The following is a 23495-nucleotide window of genomic DNA, read 5'->3' on the forward strand; positions in this document are numbered from 1 at the left end:
TTAGCGCCAGTCTCATGTAGCCCAGGCTGGCCTGAACTATCTAGTCAAAGATCAGCTTGAACCCTGATTCCCCTGCTTCCACCTCCTGAATGCTGGAGTACAGGAGTGTGCCGTTATGGCTGGTTTATTCAGTGCTGAGGATGGAACCCCAGAGGTCCACATCTACCAGGTGGATGTTTAACTACTGAACCACATCTCCAACTCCAACAGCCCCTCACTGGGGGATTCTAGGCAGTGCTTTATCACTGAGCCTTTCATCTCATCAGAGGAGGAGTCTGAGGCAGGACTGCCAGGAGAGTCTGGGGTACATTTTGAATTCCAGAGTAAGTCACACTCTTTAAAAACTCCAAAGTAGCCTTCAGTCCCAGCACTTAGGAGGAGGCGGGCGGATCTCTGTGAGTTCGAGGTCTGCCTGGTCTACAGAGCGAGTTCAGGATAGGCTTCAAAGTTACACAGAGAAATCCTGTCTCGAAAAACCAAAACCTATAAAGTAACTACAGAGAGCTAGGAAAAATGATTTTTCCCCCTCTTTTTGGTATTTTGAGACAGGGTCTCACTGTGTAGCGCTAGCTGTCCTGAAACTATGCAGACCCAACTCGCTTGCCTCCCGAGCGCTGGGATTAAAGGCGTGCGCCACCATGCCCGGCTTTAGAATTACTTTTTAGATGCTGAAAACGGAAAGCAGCTAGCTTCTTGGGAGTAGGATCACCCCTTTGGATTCCGGAAGCCCGCTGTGCCGGATGTTGCAGCGGCCGCAAAGCCTGGTCGAGGTTTTGCGACAGTGCCGTACAGCCTTTGCCGAAGCAACAGCATGGGGCTGTACGCGGCCGCGGCGGCGGTGCTGGCAGGCGTGGAGAGCCGCCAGGGCTCCCTGAAGGGACTGGTGTATTCCAGCAGCTTCCAGGTAGTGGGGCCGGCTGCAGGGAGGAAGGGTTGCGGAGCTGGGCTGGCCGGGTGGTGGTGGGAGGTGAGTCCCGCTTTGGATGCGGCATGTCGCCCCTGTGCCACGCAGAACGTGAAGCAGTTGTACGCGCTGGTGTGCGAGACGCAGCGCTACTCGGCCGTGCTGGACACCGTGATCGCCAGCGCCGGGCTCCTGCGCGCCGAGAAGAAGCTGCGACCGCACCTGGCCAAGGTGAGCGGCGACTGCGGCCAGAGCCTGCCACCCGTGCATAGTTCTGCACCTCTTTCTGGGACCCGAATTGAGCTGGAACGGATGTGACTTCATGGGGAGAATTGCGTGAAGGGCTAAATAGGACAGTGGCAGAGGTTACCTACCGGAAAGGGTGATGATGGCAGGAAGGTTGGGGGTCCAGAGCTCCACCGAACAGGTGGCTGGAAAAGGTACAGCCATGGGAGGCAGGACACTGGGTTTCAATACTAAATCTGCGTTCTTTCTGTCTGTCTGTCTTTTTGTGACGCTGGAGATTGAACCAGCTTGCCAGAGAAGAGTTCCAACACCGAACCACATCCCCAGATCCTTTCTGGAGGATTCTAGATAGGAGCTCTACCACTGAGCCACATCCCCAGGCCCTCACTGGAGGATTCTAGGCAGGTGGATACTAGGCAAGCTCTCTACCCAGTACCTGAGCCTTGCTCCCTTTGTTTTTGTTTGTTTTTGAGACACGTTCTTGCTAAGTTGCTCACGCTGGTCTTAAATTGGTAACAGGTGAATTACTAGTTTGTAGTCTTCATGTATGAGACTGCAGGGATTGTAGGCGTTTGCCTACTGGGACATCAATTTCTTGGGTGATCTTGGGCAAGAAAATCCCCATGACAAGACTGTCTGGACTGGACCTTAGTCTTCCCGCTGGAGGGTTTTATGATGTTAATAGTTTTTCTGTTTTTCTCTATCTAGGTGCTAGTGTATGAATTGTTGCTAGGGAAGGGTTTTCGAGGGGGTGGAGGCCGATGGAAGGCCCTGCTCGGCAGACACCAGGCAAGACTCAAGGCTGAGTTGGCCCGGCTCAAGGTCCATCGGGGTGTGAGCCGAAATGAGGACCTGTTGGAAGAGAAATCCAGGCCTGGCCAAGGTGAACTGGAGAGTGAGGGGAGGGCAATGGCCTTCAGAGGGGGAGGGGGCTTGCCTTCCTACCCACTCATTGCTGTGGCTTCCAGCCTACCAGGTGCCTCGGTTTGTGCGTGTGAACACGCTGAAGACCTGCCCTGAGGATGCAATCGATTATTTCAAGAGACAAGGTTTCTCCTACCAGGGTCGGGCTTCCAGGTGAGAACTTAGCACCTGCCTGGGTGCCTTCATTTTCCTGGATGTCCAGATTCCTGGTTAAGCAGGAGTCTGTGGTGAGAGAGGCTAGAGGTAGTGACTGCTTTCTCTAGATGTCTTTCCTACTTTCCCAACAAAATGTTCTCTCTTTTAAAAAGGATGTTATCTTTGTTTTAAATGATATATAATACGTATGTCTATGTGTGGGTGTGTGCATGTGCCAAAAGAGGGTATTGGACCCTCTGGAGATCGAGCTATAGGCAGGCGAGCTGCTGGACATGGTGCTAGAAACCAAACTTAGGTCCTCTGAAAGAGCAGTGTGTTCCTAGCTGCTAGGCTATGTCTAGCCCCTCCAGCAGTTTTCCTCATCACCTTCTGATACCTGGTTTCCCTGCAATTCTTATTCTACGTCCTGGTGACCCGTCTATTTGTTCTCTAGTCCAGCTGCTCCCTCTTGCCTTTCTAGTTTGTCTGGATTACAGCCTTTTCAGCTGTAGGTCAAGGCCCCATGGACTGCATAGCAATGTACAGTTCCAAATATTTGGAAACAGTAGGAGGTTTCTGAAGACACAATGATAAAACATAATTCATAATCAGACATATATGAGTCCTGGGCATTCTTAGCAGCATGTGTTGGTGTTTCATTATGTGACATAATGTGTGTCATATCCCGTCACATATTGAAACACCCAGCAGTGCACACCCGGTTACAGCCCACAGACTCATATTTGAGACTACTGCATATTAGGGGCTACAGTGTTGTACTGTACATATAGTCCCTGCTCTTTTAGAAACATAATGATCTAAATACGGACAACAAAAACTTTTATTATTTTCCTACAGCCATACTGCCATCCTTTACATGAAGTATCAGATTAGTCTGTCTTTGGATTTTAATGCATTAGAATGTCAGATTTGAAAATTTGGTGTTTGATTTGCTAACTTGAGTTTCAAAAAAAAAAGTTGTTAGATTTTGGCTTTGAATCAGGACAAAATTTTCAACTATTTTTGTATGGGCTGTAAACATACTTTTTGTAATTTTGTGTTACATATTTATGTGAAGTGCTGTTCTTACCACCATCACCATTTATAAAGTCAATGTATCAATCCAATTTTAATCGTTTTTTTAAAGATGTATTTATTATGTATACAGTGTTCTGTCTGCATGTTTGCCTAACATGCCAGAAGAGGGCACCACATCTCATACAGATGGTTGTGAGCCACCATGTGGATGCTGGGAATTGAACTCAACCTCTGGAAGAGCAGCCAGTGCTCTTAACCTGTGAGCCATCTCTCCAGCCCCAATTTTAATCATTGTAATTATTGTTGTGTGTGTACAAGCAAGTGCTTTTACTTGGTGAGCCAACTCAGCAGCCCTTGCAACCTCTACCCCCTCTTTTAGGGGTAGGGCTTGATGTTACAAACTTGTTATCCCAGTACTGGGGAGGTCGAGATGGGATTGAGTTCCAGATCCTGTCTCAACAAACACAGCTCAGCAGTTAAAGAGCAAACCCTGCTCTTGCAGAGGACCCAAGTTCAGTTCCTAGCACCCATGTTGAGTGGTTTATAACTCCAGTTCCAGGAGCCTCTGATGGCTCTCAGGGTACCTGCTCTCACATGCACATACCTAGACATAGTTACATAATTTTAAAATAAGTCTTTGTTTAAAAGTGAAAAGCAGGGGTGATGACTCAGTGGTTAAGGGCATGACTGCTTTTTGAGAGGAGCAGAACCCACATAGTGGTCCCAACCATCTATAACTCCAGTCCTAGGGAACCCGATACCCTTTTTTGGTCTCCACAGGCACTGTATACATGCTGATGCAGACAAAACACCCTAAACACATAAAATAAAGGTTAAAAACAAAACCTAACCAGTGGTTGTTCCCTGCCAGCCTGGAGGACTTGCGAACTCTCAAGGGTCAACATTTTCTTTTGGATCCCTTGTTGCCTGAGCTTCTTGTGTTCCCTGCACAGACAGATCTGCATGAGCATCCACTCTACCGCGCTGGCCATCTCATCCTGCAGGATAAGGTGGGGGAGGGGAGGGCAGAGAAAGAGAGGGTGTGTGGGGTAATGACTTAAGGGCTCTGTGTTCACCCAGCTACCCACCATCTTCTGCCCTGCTAGGCCAGCTGCCTCCCAGCCATGCTGCTGTCTCCCCCGCCAGGCTCCCATGTCATTGATGCCTGTGCTGCCCCTGGCAACAAGACCAGTTACATTGCAGCCCTTCTGAAGAACCAGGGGTGAGTGCTGACAATGAGCTTTGAGGCAGAAGGAGGGGCGTGGTTGACTCTTACGCTTTGTGGGGTGGGGTGGGGTCTCACTGAATGATAGATTGAGAACATAGCATGGCCCTGGGCAGCTCATAGCCTAGTTCCAAGCCAGGCTACTGGTGTGAGACAAAACTCCCTATGCCCTTGGGTTTCTTCTCAGGCTGGGTATCTGGCAGGGACCCCTATAAGCCATTTAAATATGTTGTATCCTAGCTTTTTGTTTTGTTACGGGTGGTAGTGTATTGGGGATTGAATCCCCAAAACCTTATACAAGCTAGGTAAGCATTGAGCTACACCCCCAGACCTGTGTCCTGACTTATTTTATGTTACAGTTTGATATCAGTTACCTAACTGTGGGGCTCCATAAGTCCTCAGTTCAGGGGCTGGCAAAATGGCTCAGTGGGCACTTGCTTCTGTTCCAGAGGACCTGAGTTCAGTTCCCAGCACTCATGTCAGGTGGCTCACAACTTCCTTAACTCTAGCTCCCTGGGTTGCATTATTTGTCTTGGCCTCCACAGGCACCTGCACATATGTGACATACAGACACATAAGTCTTTTTTTTTTTTATAGGATTTATTTTGTGTGTATATAGTGCTCTATCTGCATATACACTTGCAGGCCAGAAGAGGGCATCAGATCCCACTATAGATGACTGTGAGCCTCCACTCAGGACCTGAGGAAGAGCTGCCAGTGCTCTTAACCACTGAGCCACCTCTCTGGTCCCCTAGAAGTTTTAATTTAAAAGAAATCCTCATCTCATTCTGCCTCTGCTCTCTTCCCTAGGAAGATCTTTGCTTTTGACCAGGATGCTAAGCGACTGGCAGCCATGGCTACATTGCTGGCTCGAGCTGGGGTCTCTTGCTGCGAGTTAGCAGAAAAGGACTTCCTGACAGTCTCTCCCTCTGACCAGCGTTACAGCCAGGTCCAGTACATCTTGCTGGATCCTTCTTGTAGTGGCTCTGGTGAGATGGGGACAGTATGGCTGTGGTCCTAACCCCACAGCAACTTGGATACTAAAGGCTTCCAGTTAATCTTGGTATTACTTTTATCTTGTGATAGGCAAATGCTCATCTATAAGATGGGGATTTTGGTGGGAAATGGCTTCATAATTGCAGCTCCTTTTCCATAGGTATGCTGAGTCGGCAGCTAGAGGAGCATGGGGGAGGCACACCTAGCAAGGAACGCCTGCAGGCCTTGGCAGGGTTCCAGCAACGGGCTCTGTGCCATGCACTCACCTTCCCCTCTCTGCAACGCCTGGTCTACTCCACGTGTTCCCTTTGCCAAGAAGAGAATGAAGACGTGGTCCAAGAGGCTCTACAGCAGAGCTCGGGGGTCTTCAGGTAATGGTGTCCCCAGGGTCTGAGAGGTCACAGGCTACTTCTCATCATGGTCTGAGTCCTCCCGTTCTCCACAGATTGGCTCCTGTCCTACCCACGTGGCCTCACCGAGGTCTGAGTACCTTTCCAGGGTCTGAACACTGCCTCCGGGCTTCTCCTGAGACCACACTCACTGGTGGCTTCTTTGTTGCTGTGTTTGAACGGGCAGAAGTGCCAGGGTAAGGAGGAGCAGTTTTTGTTTGTGTTCCAGGCAGGGTCTGTGTGACCCAGGTTGGCCTCAAACTCTGAAGAGTTTGAGCCTCTGCCTCCTGAATACTAGAATTAAAGGTATGGGCCATCACATCTGCTAACCTCTGGCTTGTTCTTCCAGCCCAACTCCACAGGACAAAGCAGTGGTTCCAGAACCTCTCAGCAAAGCCCCAAAGAGAAAGAGAAGACGCAAAGCAGCAACTGGTGCCAACATGCAGCCGAGCACATAGTGGGCACCGTGAGCCCTACAGCGAGCAAAGCCTTCCTTCGCACTGTGGGGACCCTGCTCCTCTGGGAAGGGCAGATGTCCTGGCCCTGTGCGTTCCTCACTGGGCAGTTGCAGTTCTACCAGTTCTTTGCTTCACAAATAAAGGGCAGACTCGGGTCTATGACAGATCACAGTTTTATTTTTAATGACATAAGCAAGAACAATCTCACATTCATACTAAAAAAAAAAAAAAATCTCAGCTACGCTCACAGGAACTCAGTCTGTCTGTAGTAGGAAGCCCCAGGCTCCCTGTCCCTGTCCAGCGTGAGCACGGACAAATGTGCTCACACACCGAGGCTATGCCAGGACGCCTCTTCAGGGGCCCTGGATGCAGGCCTGCTGTGGAGCTGAGGTAATTAGCTCAGACTGAATTGCAGGGAGACCCCTTCCTTACCTGAGGCACAGGTAGAGGCTTCCTGTGCAGACCCCACCTATCTCCATCCCCATCCTCACAGGCATTTGGGACTTGAGGTCCAGCTCTTCCCCAGCTCCATACAACCCAGCCTAACCCCTGCCAGTCACAAAGGGAAGGGACCAGTTACAGCTACATCACATTGTTTATAAAGAAAGAATCACACTTATACGACATGTCCAGAAGGAGCTCTGCCCCCTTAGCAGAGCTGCTGGGGACAGCCATGAGCCCCTCCTTCACACAGGCATAACTATACAGCTAATTCTACTATTCAACAGCATTTATACTTAACCATCTCAGTGAACCAAGCTTGAAGGAATTTAAAAGGCAATTTAGCTTAAATATAAAAATAAATTTTTATTTTGTTAAAAAACGTTTAAATATTTTTTTTCTTTTAATTTAGACACACGCATTCATACTTCTCCCAAAGAGGATGGGCATGGCAGCCAGGCTCTGGGGCCTAAGGATGTGGTTTTTGGAAAGGAAAGAGAAAGGCTGGGAAGGACCCTTTTGGGAATACAACTAAGGAACCTGAAAGTGTAGTTCATTCATCTACAACTCCAAACACTGGCAGAAGACGCCCTTGCCAGGGGTGTATTATGTGGGGGAGGAACAACAGAGGAAAGTCTTTGCTCCTACAGGCTCTATCCCCTGGGCTGCCAGCCCTTAAGTCAAAACACTATTGAGAATTCAGGAGTCAGCGCTGTGGCTGTCACGCGGTGCCACTTTCAGCATTCAATTAGCTAGGCCTAGGAGGGCCCAGGCGACATTAAGTCCGGCATTACCAACATGCCGCCACACATACAATTCAATTCTTCCTCCAAACTCGATTCAAGGAGCAACACACATTAACATCAGACAAACACAGTACAAGGCTTGGAAAATACAATCCCGAAGAGGCAAAGTGGCCTGTGGGGGTGTCGGGCAGGTGAAGAGGCAGCTAGAAGCAGTGGTGGGCAGTCTGCCTGCCCCAGGACTTCCTGGAGCAAACTTCTCCGCTGGCTCTGCCAGGCTAAGTCCTGAGCCACCAACTTTTTGGAGGCCGGACTGGCAGAGGGCTGGAGATAAACACACTTGGCAGAAGAGGCGAGCAGCGCCCACTGGGGTCTCCAAGGCAAAGTAAGATTCACTGCCATTTAAAAGGAATGAATCTCAGAGGACAGGTAAAGGACAGAGCAGCAAGAAATGAGAAGAGACCCTGAAGGAACCAGAGGAAAAGACCACTTATGGCCAAGCTAAGCAGGCAAAGCTCAGGGACATTCTGTTTCCCCCAATCCTACACAATGTATACTAGGGATCCAAGTGGGTACCATGCACCCTCTAGCAGAGATGGTGCTCAAGGAAAGGAGGAGGCCGCCTAGGCCACACACTAAACAAGCGCTGGGGCAGCAAGAGGACAATATGTACAGGTGTTTCTTCAGTTCTCCAGCCTCACCAGTGTGACTGTTCAAGTGTCGGCTTCTGCCCCTCCCTGGGGCACCTACTTTCTCTAGAACACAAAGGGCCAGTCTGCCACTTCTGCCCTGGTGACGGGCTGGGTTTGCTATGGAATTCGAAGGGTCAGAGGCTCTTTCTTCCTAGCAGGTGCTGAGGTCCAGATTCAGGCAAGGGAAGGGAGAGGAGACAAGAGGCAGGCTACTACTTCTTGCGGGTGTGCTGCCTTCGGGCCTGAAGTCGCTGTCGAGCCCCTGGGGTCTTGGATCCCGCGCCAATGGAAAACGAAGGGGCCGCTGACCCTGGAAAGAGTTGATAAGACTTCATCAGGGCAGCTACTGCCACAGAAGATATGCCTGGTGCCTTGCTCTGGGAAGTTAGGTCACCACAGAAGCATAGACATTCTACCAGGGCTTCCAAAGCTGTTGGCAGCCCTCTTAGCCCTTGATGGGACCCAATCATAAACATGCAGGAAAAACACCAAAACATAAAAATAGACCAAACCAACAAAAACATACCAGCACTAGGCTTTCCAAATTCTCGAGTTTCCTGAGAAGGCTCAATTCTCCTGTACCCCTAGACCCCGAGGGCCAGCAATCCGCTGTCCTCACAATCACTCCTCATCCAAGGGATAGGGGCATCATGCTGTCAACAGACTGGCTGCTTACCGAAAGGTCCGACTCCAACAAAGCCTTGGGCAGGTGTTGAGGAGGCCCCAAAAGAGAGGCTGCTGCCTGCGGTGCCTACTCCAGGGGCAGGGGTACTCTGCCCAAAAGTGGGTGTGGATGTGCCTAGATGGGAGAGATTGAAAGCTGCAGAGACTGGGCTATCCCTTAGCATTGGCTGGCCTCTACCACCCTTCCGTGTACAACTGCAGAAGGTTTGGCACGGTCAGGTTAATCCTAACCCTGCCTCCCCACCTTTCCTCTCACACTCACTTTGAATGGTCCCTAACCCTCCCAGGATGGCCTGAGAATGGCTCCTGCTCTGCCTGTATGCAATTATCTCAGGGATGTCTTGTTCTTATGCTGCTTCCAGACCACTTCTCACCCCTCCTACCTCAAACACCCAATTCTTTTGTTTTGCTATTTTTGAGACTGGGTCTGCTATGTAGCCCAAGTTGGCCTGAAACTCTCTAACCTACTGTCCAAGCCTAAGTACTGGGATAACAGGCATGCACACCATACCCAGTCCATCTCCTGAGGTTCAGCCCACCAGACTTGTAATAGTCCTGGTCCTGTCAATCACCCCCCCCACCAAAAGGACCCTGAACCATCACCCTCCCCATCACCATTCTTAAGTGACTTCACCACTAGTGAGAAAGACTCATGATCCTTTGGTGCCAATAACAGCCACACAAACTCTGCCTGTGTGTTGTCTTGTGTATGTGTTTGCACCAGTGTAATAATCATACTGGGAGTGTATAGAAGCCAGAGGTTGACACTGGGTGTCTTCCAGAATGAGGCCTGGAGCTGGCTATTTTGGCAAGATTGGCCAACAAGTCCACGGGGTCTGCCTACCTCCACACTCAGCACTGAGATTACAGGTACACACTGCCTCACCTAGTTACTGAGCACTGGTATGTGGAGGTTAGAAAGTGGCATCAGATCACTTGGAACTACAGCTATAGGTGGTTGACAGTCACTGGATAAGGGTTGGGGTTAGGGTTTAGGTCCTCTTTAAGAACAGGTGTTACCCACTCCAGCCCTCCAGAAATCTTTACTGGCAACGCAGGGCCCCTCCATCATTAACTAGCTTGAATTGCCAGCTGGCCTGTAACTTACATGTAGGCTGTTATGCACTATGCCTTAACACAGTTCCCAATCTCACCTCCAAACACAGGCTTGCTTTCAGGCGTACTGCCCACGTTGAAGGCGAAGGGTGAGCTCTGGTTGGCTGTGCCCAGGGTGTTCAGACTTCCCCCAAAGGAGGTGGTGGTGCCCGTGGTCCCGCTCTGTCCAGATCCAAAGCTGAAAGTTCCAGAGGTGGAGCTGGTGCCTGGAGTAGCACCAAGCCCAAAGCCTCCGCTGCCAGAAGGAGCTGCTGAGCCACCAAACGTGAACGGGGATGGAGTAGAGCTCCCAAATAAAGAACTGCTGCTCCCACTTTGGGTGGTCTGCGTGGTGGCACCAAAGCCAGAGGTGGTGGCTGAACCAAAGGAGAACACAGACGTGGTGCTCCCGAAAGCCGGCTGCGTGCTGGCAGGGGTGCCAAAGGCCGAGGCCGCTGCCTTCAAGCCGCCGAAAGCCGGTTGTGCAGCGCTGCCAAAGGTGCCTGGTGCTGGAGCTGCCGATGGGGCGGAGGCCACAGAGTTGCCAAAAGTGAAAGAGCTGCCAAAACTTGGGGCAAGTGCTGGCTTGGTGGCCCCCTCAGTGGCTCCAAACGTGGGCTGTGGGTTGGCTCCAGGGTAAGCTGGGAGTGCAGGCTTGGCACCAGAGCTAAAGGGAATGTTGAAGGCAGGGCTGATGGTGCTGCTGAAGGTCAGTGTGGGCTGGCTGGTGGTGGGAGCGGCTGAGGAGGTGGTGGTGAGGGTGCTGCCAAAGCCACCGAAGCCACTGCCGCTGCCGGCCGCTGTCTGGGAAGAGCTGGCAAGGGGCTGGGTAAAGGAGGTGCTTGCTGCAGAGGCTGCTGTGGCAGGGGGCTTGCCAAACTGGAAGATGGAGGGCAGGGCCGGGGCAGAACTGGCAGCAGTGACAGGAGGCCCTCCTCCAAACAGAAGTGGCTGGGAGGCCGAAGTCATGGTACTGCTGGCGGTGCTGGCCACAGTGGTCACTCCGAAGCCAAACACAAGCTTTGAGGCAGAAGCTGTGGTGCTGGAGGCCACCGTGGAGGCAGCAGTGTCCAGGCCGGTGAAGAGAGGGGCTGGTGTGGCTGTAGTGGTGGCTGTAGCAGTTGTCTGCTTCAGGGAGAATGGGGCTGACAGGGGCATGGATGTAACTGGCTCCACACTGTCAAAAATGGGCTTGAAAGTGGGAGTTGTGGAACTCGCCGTTGTGGGGAGGGTGATGCTGGATGAAGTTGTTGTAGTGGTGGCTGAGGAGATAGATGGCAAGGGGCTATCATTTTCACTTTTAGGTGTGGCCATAAAAATGGGCTTAAACATGGGAGAGCAAGCTGGGCCAGTCGTGGCGAGGGAGGAAGTGGCAGGTGGGCTCAGCATCCCAAACAGCATGCTGGGCTTTGGGGTGGGGGAGGGAGCCGTGGAGGCTGCAGTGCTGACAGCCTGCTCAGCCTGAGGGACTCCAGGGGACTTGGTGTCAGTGAGTGGTGTTGCAGATGAAGCAGGGGCCAGCCCCAGGAATGTGGCTGTAGGTTTAGAGTCTGAGGAGGTGCTGGCCAATGGCCCTGTCAGAGGTGAGACCAGAGGAGTCAGGAGGCTGGGTGTCTTCAGAGGAGAAGGGGCTGCAGTAGTTGTTGCTGCAGCAGGCTCTGTGAAGGAGGAAGTGAGGTAAGCTGAGGGTGTCTGCAGGTGGCACTCAGCATGTTGTTTCCTCCAGCACCACCAATGTGCAGGCACTTAAGAAGGCATTATTCCTAGTCCCAGATTCCAGGAAAGACAGAAGGAAGAAGCAAGCATGGGGGGGGGGGGGGGCTGCACGTGTAGTCATGAAGGAAAATGCCATTTGTGCCATCTCTGATGTCTACTCACTTACCTACATGTGCCTATTTGTCTAACAAAGACCCATCACGTTTACCAACCCAGCAGAGTAGTGTTGCCTGAGCCCCAAGAGCTGCATCTCCAGTGTGAGAAGCCCATCTACAACAGTGTGTCCATGTGTGGCAGCACAGAGTTAACAACTGGCAAGGATCACCAGCCTCACCCAGAGAAAGGCATTTCAGTTACTCTAGGCTTGTGATCCAGAAAGCTCTGACACCTTATGGGACGGATCACGTCACAACTGCAGACACCTCAAGGAAGACATCATTCTCACAGATGACACAGGCTTAGAGCCACTAGGGCAGTCGGCTTTGAATCATGAACCCAGTGTGACAGCCTGTCTCCTGTATATTTCCAGACCAGAGCACTCTGAAGCCTAGAACTGACAGACTCTACACCCCCTTCGTGTCAAAAGCCTGCCATTACCGGGCAGAGCACACTGCTTACCTGAGGATGGTGGGGCTGGAGATGGAGAGTCCTGCATCTTCTTCAAGCTCTCCAACAGTGGGTTAGAGCTGGGCACTGGGAGGGAGGCTGATGAGGCAGCAGGCAAGGTGAATGAGAAAGGAGGGTTGGCAGCAGGTGGGCTTTCAGTGGCCGAGGTGGAGGCGTCATCTGAGGAGAGACAAGCTTCTTAAATGGAAGTTCCAGAGTAAAGGTACAGGAAGCTCAGAGCCCAGAATGCTTGTCCAGAAACGTTTCCCTAACTCACAGGTGGCACACTGGTGTACAGGCGTCAATGAAGACCCCAGCAGGCTTCCCAAAGAACGAACAAAGGGAGCTGGAATGGAGTGTGACATATGACCTGGACTGGAGTGCGGGCAGGAGGACTATGAGGGTGAGGTAAACTTGGGTTAAACAGTAACACCATTTTCACAAACAAAACAAAACTTCCAGGTCCCATGGAAAAGTGTTGGTGACAGCTATTGGTTATAAGACTCCTGGTAAAATCAGGGAACAAAAAAATTCAAGAACTGGCTATAGTGGCAGCCATCTGTAACGCAGCACCTGGAAGGCTGAAGCAGGTTATGCATTTGAAGACAGCCTTGGATAGATGAGACTCAAAACTAAAACAAAGGGAAATCAAGTGTTCTGCCACACGTCTTCTAAGGAAAACCTCTGAAACAAACCCCAAGACGGCAGGTGTTCAGCCCTCTAGAGCACACTGCACTCGCATCCTTACCTGTCTTGTCCTCCAAAACCTTGTTAAACCACTGCAAGGAGGCTTTCCTCTCCATGTCCAGGTCTTCAGCAGTGATGGAATAACCTAGCTCAGGGGGCGGAGGCTGCCCAAGGGAACAAAGACAGGTTAGGGTAACCCTCAGAAGACAAAGAAACCCACTGCCAGCCCTCCTGAGTGTGAAAGAGCTGAAAGGGAGAGAAAAGACACACCAGAGTGAGCTGGTCCCCTCGCCGGGAGGGCAGCAACTGAATTTTGCGTTTGCGTTGCCCAGAGCTGCCAGGTGTAGGTGGGGAGGTCCAAGAGTTCTGCTGCTTCCCAGTGGCCGTATCTGTAACTACAAACATAGGTTTGCTGGCCTCCCTGCTCATTCAGGACAGGACTGTTTTGTTGGAAGACATGTTTTCTGTGAGTGGCTGGAAGTATCCACAATGTCAGTTCAAAGTTGCTTCTGGGACGGCTATGACCCAGAGCCCCACATGAGCTCATTACCTGCCAGTCCTCACATGTGTACTGGACTGTGTCTGCCTTTCTCCCTTCCCACACTAAGGCCCATGCCCTAGATAGAGCAATGCTCTGTTAACTTCAATGGTGCTAACTTCCTCTTCCACTGCAGATGCCACCCTCAGCCCACAAGGCTTCTTTACTTACCCTTTTCTCCTGGGGACTCCTTGTCTGTTACCAAGGGAGCTGAAGAACTGGGATGGTGACATGGCTCCTCCTCTCTGTGGGGATTGTGAAAAGGCTAGATTTTGTTTGGGAAGACTACCTGGACTGCACAGCACCTCACTCACTCCCTCACTCACTCATGGCTAGAGTCTACAAAGACAATGGCTCAGCATGTCACATGTCACAGTTCTTGAAGAGAGGAAGGTGGGCAGTTAACAGAGGCCACGAATAAATGGCCTTTAGTTAAATACAGTACAAGAAACTTCGAAGCCTTCCTTACTCAGAGCCTGCCAAGTCCAGGGCCCCAAACTGCATCTTCAGGCTCTAACAGTTGGTTAGTGCTGGGAGCTAGGACTGAAGCTGGTGAGAAAGCAGGCCCGTGACAGGGTGAAAATAAAAAATGCTGGGCGCCAGATAGAACCAGACACAGACAGACCTGATCCCCGAGGGAGCCGAGCTCCAGTGAAGAGTGAGCTGGGGCCAGGGACCCAGGCTCCCTGCTGACCCGATCCACTCTGCACTCCACTCCCAGTGGCCTCTGCACCACTCCCACTGGAGTATGAGACAGAGAAGGGACCCCAACCATCAGTGTGCTCAGACCGCATGACAGGGGATCAACTGTAGCAGGCATTCTGCTGCTCTTCTAGGGCTTGACTCTTGAGTTGCTGAGTCAGAGTCAACAGAAAGCCCAACAGCCAATCCCTGGTAAGCCCCATTCTCCCTGTCCACACAAAGTGAGCAGAAGTGAATGATGATTACCTTGTTTTCTTGGCTGGCCTCTCTGGTGTCTGGGAACGGGAGGAAGCTGGGCTGGAAAAGGGGGATGAGGTGGGACCACTCCTCTTCCACAGCTGCAAGTCAAGCAGAGTGACACATCTAAGACTACTACTGAGAGAAATTCAAAATGGGTTAGGTACAGTGGTGCATGCCTTTAATCCCAGCACTAGCAGGCAGAGAGGCAGGTGGATCTACAGAGGCCAACCTGGTCTACGAGTGAGTTCCACAACAGCCAAATCAAACAAACCACCTTTTTAAGGGGCTGGAGGGATGCTCAGCAGTTAAGAAATATTTGCTGCTCTTTCAGAGGACCTAGGTTTGGTTCCCCCAGCACCCACATCAGATTGTGCTTATAAGTACTGTAACTCTAGTTCCAGGAGATTGGATGCTTTCTGGACTCTGTGGGGACCTGCACGCAAATGGTGCACCTAAACTCACAAAGGCTCAAATAAATAAAAGTATTTTTTCTTCTTTTTGAGTTCAAATCTCACTGTATAGCCCTGGTTGCAATTCCCTCCAAAATAATAAACCTTAAAAGTGTTTTAAGCCATGTAAGATAATACTTGTACCCATTATAAATTCCAACAAGGACTAACTATGGTAGTTTTGCAGATTCTGATATTCTATCAGAATACGCTTAAGCATATTAAAAAAAATAATAGCTGGCTTGAAACTCCAGTACTTGGAGAGGCAGAAGCAGGAGGATCACTATAAGTTCAAGCCCAGCCTGAGAGGCATAGTAAACTTCAGGACAGCCAGGGATCCATGAGGCCTTGTTTCAAAAAACAAAACCAAACTAAAAAGATAACTGATCAATCTGCACAAGTCCACACAGCTACTAGTGTTAATGTCAATATTAGTATCAAGCCTGCCTGACAGCAAAGCTGCCTGGCTTCCCTACACATAGATATTAACTAACTCTAAACAAGAATGACAACTACTTCATATTTTAAAAACTTGTACCAAATTCTAAGTGCTTATATATCTCATCTACACTCCAAATTGAACAAACCCTCTCAGCCAAATCAGTACCATGTACTGCACTTTTTTTCCTTGGTCCATCTGTAGTAACAGCTCCATTTGTATAAGGTTCACATTCTGTTTAGTCCCTGGGGTCTGCATTTTACTTCACTTTTTATTTAAGGCTTTGTATTTGTGTTAACCTGAGATAGTTCCAATGCAAGGCAACAGGGTAGTTTGCATCCTTGGTCCACCGCCCTGAGACATACCTGTGAGAGGCCACGGGTGGAGCTGTAGGAGCTAGTGATGGCATTGCGGCTGGAGCTGGGGATGCCTCCTGTGCATGTACTAGTCAAGGAGCTCACAGAGGAGGTACGAGACCGTTTGTTTAAGTGGTCATCTGAGCTCTGAGAAGCCAGACCTCTCTTCAGGGAGCCAGGTCTAACAGAAAGGAAAAAGCAGACATGCTACTGAAGGTGTGTTTTCCTCTATTATGTCCTCCATGGTTCCGACACATCTTTTTGAATATGCCTGAAGGAAGACCACAATGTTCTCGTGGGCACTATCAACAAATGACATGGCTGCTGTATCTGACACACTGACTGGTTAAAGCACAGCATGGGAAACACAAACAGGACTACAGAGAGCAGAGCAGCAGATTCCTGGGGCCGGAGGGAAGGGTAACACCTTGATTATGGCTTCATGGGGAAGCAGTGTAATGGCTGTCAATGATACTTCAATAAAGCTGTTCAGAGGGGAAAGAAAAAATCAAGAGTTAAGAACCAACCACTCTCTTGAGCCTTCAATCCAAAAAGAAATCTTCTAAACTCTTTTCTGTAGGCCTCTGCGCTGAGCTCTGCTAGCATGGGTCCCTTTGCTATGTCCCAGGGCAACCCACATCAGCCACAAACCAGTTCACTGACCCTGTAGCAAGATGTCTTTCCTTCTTCACCTGTGCATCCTGTCTGCAGCCAAAGCCAGCCAGCTGTTCTGCTCTTCTCACACAACAGTGCTTTAGTTTGGGAGGACCCTTATCTTAGCTAGCTCCCAGATGTCTGTCTTTCCCCTAGAGTGTCATCTAGGCTAGAGCCTCCAAAGCCGCCTCACCACCACCAACCTTTACCCATTTCAGGCCCGTTTACATCTTGGTAGTTCACAATAAGTGTGCATATCTCCCAAAGTGCAGTACAGTGAGCTGAATGCAAGGCCTCACAGACAGCCTTTTTTTTTCTTTAACCATACCGGAACCTACGTCCCTTGTAGTAAATCTTCCTCCAATGTTTTAAACTCAAATGTAGAGATATTTAGTATTTATCTTAAATTCCATGTCAGAACATTTGTTGAACTGCAGAAGCCTTGTGATCTTGTGACCCTTTTGTGAAGGGTTAACTATAACATGTTAGTGAAGTAGAGAAGGACAGAGAAGACCAATTATTAGACACGGACTTACTGATTTGGTGGTTTAATTAAAGCACTGCTTGTACTACTCATTTCTAAGTATGACTTCCTTGCTACTTGGAACAGAATGATCTGGAGAAACAAAAGATTGTTGTCCCTAACAACCTGAACAGAAAAGCTTACACCTGTCAACTACATGTGTTTAAAAACAACCTGACGACCACATATGCATCTGTAAAATCTCACCTGCTTCTTCACCCCACCTTGTGGTTGTAGAGCATAAAATGGAAACACAAACTGGACCTGGGAGTGAGACCTTTCAGTCGCCGCCCTGGCTTCAGTCCACTGGTGACTACATCTCCTCTCCTCTACTCTCACTGGTGTCAGAGCGCTTATCCCAGCAAGACTGCCACAACATTAGCACAATGTATATATGTCATTAAACACGGGCCCTCTGCATATTTCAGTCATATTAGTGGAAAAACACGAAAAGGAATTGGAGAGAAACTACCCAATCACGGCAAATTAGTCAAAATGTCCCTCCAGATTTAACAGTGTGAACTGGACACAATGTAGAAAGCAAAGAGGAACCAGACAGGGCGAGAGCTAAATGCACTTTTCCTAAGCATTACCAAGGATTTCACTTACTTAGGCACAAATGCAGCAGGGACTCCGTTGGCCACAAGGGGCTCGAATGCTGAATGCCCGCTCCCACTGCTATCATGACGCCTGCGATAAACCAAGAAAGACCTCCATGAAATTTTGTGCCTGTCTTCTCAAACCCTTTAAGCATTTCCTGGGCCAGCCTTGCTGTAAAACCTGCTGACCTTCGTTTCACTCTGGGAATCTTTGGATCCCTCAGTAGAAAAAGAGAAATGAGCCTTATAAACTGTGCTCTGCCTTCCATGTGTGAAACAACTTACATACAAACACAATAAACAGTGTGAAGAAAACTGAAAGCATTTCTTCATATTCCTGGAACCCCGCACTACCTCTGTGGAGTATACATTTCATGTTAAACAAGAAAAAGTTTGTTTCAAACCACTCAGTTCTTTCTGGAAAGTACATTACTCTAAGATTGTCCTGGTAACTAAGGAGTAAGAAAGACCCTGTAATAGACCTCAACTACTCAGGTGTATCACACGAAGAAAAAAAAAAAGTGAATCAAGTTCTTGTTATTTTGCCCAAACTACACCAGAACTCATGTGGCCTCAGGCTGTCTTTGAACTTCCAATCCTCCTGGCTCAACTTCCACAGGGCCTAGGATTACAGGTGCCAGCTACCATGCCTGGCAGATTTATCAGTTTTTAGGGGCTGATTTTGTATCAGATATTATAATCATAAATTTAGTTACATTATAGGTAGCAGTTCACATCCCCCCAGTGCTCCAGAACTGTCAGGAAAGCTCTATCTGCTACACGTAAGAGTGTACTCATGGGGCTAGAGAGATGGCTCAGCAGTTGGCCCTCCTTCCAAAGGACCTGGGTTCAATTCCCAGCACCCATATGACAGTTCACAAATGTCTGTAACTCCAGTTCCACAGGATCTGGTATCATCACATAGATGTACAAACAGGCAAAACCCCAATGTTACATTAAAAATAAATCTTCTTTAAAAATTCAAAAGTGGGTCGGCAACAGTGTTGGTGGTGCATGTCTTTAATCCCAGCACTCAGAAGTCACAGGCACAAGCAGGCGGATCTCTGTGAGTTCCATGCCAGCCTGGTCTACAGAGTGAATTCCAGGACAGGCTCCAAAGCTACAGAGAGACTCTGTCTACATGTGCCAATAAAGATTTCCCTAACTAGAATGGAGCATGGCAATGCACAGAGAAAATCCCAGCACTCAGAAGACTATGACAGATTGATTATGAAGTCCAGTGTAACCTGGGCTATACAGTGAATTCTATTTATTTATTTTTTTCTAGAGATAGCGTTTCTCTCTAACAGTCCTGAATGTTTTGGAACTAGGTTTATAGACCAGGCCGGCCTTGAACTCACAAAGATCCACCTGCCTCTACTTCCCCAATGCTGGGATTAAAGGTGTGCACCACCACCCACTGGCTCATACATAGTGAAATCTAAGCCAGCATGGGCTACAAAAACTTTCTCAAAAAAGAGGTCAAGAAAAAAAAAAAAAATCTTCATTTTTGCCATTTAGTAATAGAAATGGTCAACTAAAAATCTGCCAGACAAAGTAGACAATGGTTATTTTTCCCTGGGCACGTGATCCACTATCTCCCAAGGAAGCCAGCCCTTTTCCTTAACACCAAGAGCCTTCTCATTACCTAACACTCTATTTCCAATCCTCATACACTTACAATCTGTAATTGCCTTGGTTTTTAACCATTTAAATAAGACATCTTGCCAGGAGTGCCAGGAGACGTATAGAGAGGGTAGTGTCCTTAAGTTCCAGGCCAGCCTGACCTGGATAGTAAGTGCTAGGCCAGGGCTACAGAGGAAAACCCTGTCTCAAATATCCCAATCTTGAAAAACACAGTGGTGGTTGGAGGGTCCAGTGTGGGTAGGGTGCTTGCCACCAAGCCTGATAACTTGAATGAAATCCTGGGCCCACACAGTGAAAGGAGAGAACCAATTCCTTCAAGTTCTTCTCTGGTCTCCACATTTCTTTTGATATCCCACCACCACCAAAAAAAAAAAAAAAAAAAAAAAAAAAAAAAGAATGCAATATAATCTTAAGATTTCAGAAATAGGGGCTGGAAAAAATGGTTCAGTAATTTAAAGTACTGACTGTTCTTGCAGAGGATACAGGCTCAATTCCCAGCACCCACATGATGGTTTGCAATTAACTGCAACTCCAGTTTCAGGAGCTTTGAACTTCTGAACTCCACAGACACTAAACATTTTAAAAATCTTTATGTAACATATATGTGTACACATACACACCACATACGTATATATTTGTGTGTGTATGTACATATTAATGGATTTGCATCCAAAGTCCCATAACAATGAAGAGTAGGGCCTGGTACACAATAGGTGCCTGATAAGCATTTGTTGAATTAAAAAAGAAGTTAGTGTAGGGCTGGGTGCATGGCTCAGTGGCACAATCCTTGCCTTGAATCCTCCAGTAAGAACTAGGATTGTGGCTTGGCAGGTGAGCATGTGCCTAGCATGCAGTAGGCCCTTACTTATTACTTTTCTGGGACAAGCACTTTTTTGTTTGTTTGCTTGTTTTTTTTTTGAAACAGTATCTCTCTATGTAGCTCTAGCCGTCCTGGAGCTCAGAGATCCTCCTGCTTCTGCTTCCTCAGTGCTGGGATTAAAGGTGTGCACCATACTGCCTGGCTGGGACAAGCACAGCTTCTAGCAACACTGTTGGCACTTAACAACAGAATACCATGATTGGAGGGGAAGATTTTTGAGCATTCTCTTTTGAAAATAAAACTTAAGAGATTAGCATCCAAAGCTGATGGCTGGTCACACATGCCCATGATCCCAGCATTTAGGAGGTAGAAGGATTCAAGTAATTCAAGGCCAGCTCGGGTTGCCAAGTATAACACCAATTTGCCTCAGAATACTGAGAGGGAAATGCAGGTAAAATCTTGTATAAAGCAAAGTGTAAGTGCAAGGGAATTTAAGTTTACCTAATCCGTGCCTTAAGAAGTAAACAGTACATTCAGGGCACACCTATAAATCCCAGCACTTGGGAGGCAGAGGCAGGTGGATCTCTAAGTTAGAGGTCAGCCTGGTCTACAGAGTGAGCTCTAGGACAGGCAGGGCTACACAGAGAAACTCTGTATCAAAAAGCCAAAACAAAACAAAGAAGTAAACAGTATTAAAACCCTTACTACCAAATTGTTGCAAGGCTCACATTGGAGCTGGCCTCTATATCTTCATGGAAGTCACCTATACTTCAACAAATTCTCTGGAGTCTACCTGGGAAGCCTGTTTTGTACTCTTCTGATCAGTACCTTCTCTTGTTTTCCTGGCCATCAAGAGGTAGCTGGTCTTCTTCCTCCACTGTCCTTTTCTTCTTTTCTTTGAGGGCACTCAGCACAGTCTCCTTCGCACAAGGATCCGGGACATTATTTGATGGTGAGGACAATGTTGTGTTGAGTATCTGCTCTGGCCTACAATGAAAGACAAGATTCTAGAAACTGATTTTAACTACTACCAGAACAGAAACCAGAAGCCAATCAAACCAACAATCAAAACCAACCTAACTCATGTATGTGTAGAAACTACTGTGATTAGTAAGAAGTCAGGCCTGGTGGCTTATGCCTGTAATCCCAACAGTAAGAAGACAGAAGCAGGAGGATCATCCGCAGTCTGGGGCCAGCCTGAGCTACACGGTCAATTTCAAGCCAGCCCAATGTATGAATAGAGTGTGACTGAGTATGTGCATGGAAATGGCTCAGTGGTAAAGAATTGTACAGTCATGAAGACTGGCGTTCAGATCCCAGCACCCACACAATAGTCCAGGCATCCTGCATACCCCTGTAACCCAACTCCAAGGGGAACTAGAGACAAGAAGATGACAGCTAAGACTTGATCTGTTAGACTGAAAGTTGAGCCTCAGGTACAGGGGAGACCCTGGCCTCAAAGGAGTAAGTGAAGGTAATGAAAGATACCCAAGGCTTTCTTCCAGTCTCCATACAGGCGTAGATGTGCAGGTGCTCACCTGCACACACACATACATACTCACATTGGTGAGCGAAGTAACTTGCTGTCTGGAGGGGCAATCCTCACGGTCACTGGACTACACACCATCCTTGAGTTCCGTGCAGATAGCACAGCCTTCTTGTGACCACCATTCCAGCACACTGTTGGCAGTGACCCAAGCAAGGAATACTGGGCCTGCTGAATGGGATACCGTCTTCGAGGTGTTATAACAAACCGATTGGATAAAGACCCACAATCTCTGTAGAGAACAAGAGACACATGCTGGAACCACAGAGCCTTAAAAGTATATCAGATTCAACTGACTACATAAACAGAGGCATTAACACTTCTTTTCCAGAGAATATCAACCCTCCCCCCCTTCTTATTTATTTTTGGCACTGATGAAACCCAGGGGTGTTGTGCATGCTAGACAAAGCACTCTACCACTGACAGTTCAGACCTTAAATCTTTCTAAGCAACAGGAACACAGCATTTTAATGGCAATTTCCCCCATTCCATCCAAGGGCTTAATGGCCATCTCTACCATGACCTTCAACAGATTAAGAGGGAAACTGAAAGCTTGGCCACATAGGTACTTCAGAAGCACATGCAGTTGGGGTGTATAGGGATAACTGTGTTCAATTTGTCTGTACTAAATCACCAAAACATAGCCAAAGCCAAACATTAACAGGTATTCATCACCTCAACTGAACATATGGGTGTCAGGGCCAGTGAAATGGCTGAGTGGGTAAAAGTGCTCGCTGCCAAACCCTGATGACCTGAGACCAATCTCAGGGATCCACATGGTGGAAGGAGAAAAATGACAACTACAAGCTGTCCTCTGAACTTCAAATGCAGATGCAATTTAAAAAATGCTTTTATCCAGAATCTAGGCTGTCTGTGGTGGAGCACATCTGTAACCCCAGCACTTTGTAGATGCAAGCAGGAGGGTCAGCAGTCCAAAGTCAACCTCACCTACAGGTAAGGTCAAAGGGCAGCACGAGCTACAAGAGATCCTGTCTCAAAAACCCCAAACCAAAGGTGAGGGAATGAATGGGCAGAGTGCTTGCCCGCTATGAATGAAGCTGCGGGTTTGATACCAGCACAGCATACACCCTGGTGTGATGGTGCAAACCTGTAATCTTGTCCTTGAACTCCTCATCCAGAAGGTGGAGGCAGGAGGATGAAGAGTTCAGGGACAGCCTCAAACAAAAAAAGGGTTTGCGATCAGCCTGGGCCAAACACCCTACCTTTAAAATGATGATGATGATGATGAGACAGGAGAATAATGAAGGGAAAGGGGGGAGGGATTAAAAGAAGGAGACGGGAAAAAGCAAAGTAAAGAAAAAAGGAAGATAAGGGAAAATCGGATGTCCAGGTGGAGCCCTAGGTTAAGCCTCAGCGACTTACCGGTGCGGCGGCCTCCGAGAGGGTCGTAAAAGTGGGGTGGGAAGCGCGGGATAGACATGGTGGACTCGCTGGGCCGCCGACGTCGGCGGCGGGGAGCGTGAGGGTGGGCGGCGGCCCGGCCTGTCCCTAGGGTCCTGCGCTAGGGCAGGCTGAGGGGGGCCGGGCTTGCCGAGGTAGCTGCCCATGAGTAAGAGCTCAGCGGGGTCAGGGCCTCCAAGCGGGCTGCGGGGCTCACAGAGGCTGCCGTTGACCGCTGACTTAGCCGGGGCCGGCGAAGCAGTGAGCGCGGGCCGCGGTTGGCGGCGCGAGTCCCGCACGAACGACGACAGGCCCCGCGAGCCGCGGGGTTCGCGACTCAGGCCCCACCAGGCCGCGCTCGCCCCCACGGCCAGCCAGGCCAGCGCGGCCGCCGCGGGCACTAGGTAGAGCGCGAGGCCGAGCAGCGCCAGGCCAAGTGCCGCGGCTCCCGCTGGTCCTCCGCAGCCGCGGATCCGGCCCCGGCCTTCCCGCACACCCAACGGAGGCCGCCGCCGCTCGACTCCGCCAGCCGCCGCAGCCGCTGGAGACATTGCGGCTCCGCGCCGCGGAGCGGACTTAAATATCCCAGGGTACACCGCGCC

At 49.3% G+C, this 23495-nt stretch overlaps 2 protein-coding genes across 2 annotated transcripts; one reads left to right on the forward strand and one right to left on the reverse strand.

Annotated features, from left to right (window-relative positions):
- Nucleotides 1–761: 761 nt before the first annotated feature.
- Nsun5 (NOP2/Sun RNA methyltransferase 5) lies at nt 762–6482 on the forward strand. The gene is made up of 10 exons (XM_051205033.1): nt 762–904; nt 1013–1135; nt 1859–2033; nt 2119–2227; nt 4119–4257; nt 4354–4469; nt 5283–5461; nt 5629–5839; nt 5914–6054; nt 6207–6482. Exons 1-10 carry the CDS (start codon nt 812–814, stop codon nt 6313–6315), a joined length of 1395 nt encoding a protein of 464 aa, XP_051060990.1. The 5' UTR covers nt 762–811; the 3' UTR covers nt 6316–6482.
- Nucleotides 6473–23495, reverse strand: Pom121c (POM121 transmembrane nucleoporin C). The gene is made up of 13 exons (XM_051205032.1): nt 22876–23495; nt 21509–21724; nt 20775–20933; nt 17490–17570; nt 15713–15884; nt 14466–14557; nt 13689–13762; nt 13250–13374; nt 13041–13143; nt 12305–12472; nt 10030–11628; nt 8868–8990; nt 6473–8501 (listed from the first exon to the last, which is right to left on the reverse strand). Exons 1-13 carry the CDS (start codon nt 23442–23444, stop codon nt 8404–8406), a joined length of 3579 nt encoding a protein of 1192 aa, XP_051060989.1. The 5' UTR covers nt 23445–23495; the 3' UTR covers nt 6473–8403.

This window comes from Phodopus roborovskii, unplaced genomic scaffold, assembly GCF_943737965.1.
Source record: "Phodopus roborovskii unplaced genomic scaffold, PHOROB, whole genome shotgun sequence".
Taxonomy (NCBI): domain Eukaryota; kingdom Metazoa; phylum Chordata; class Mammalia; order Rodentia; family Cricetidae; genus Phodopus; species Phodopus roborovskii.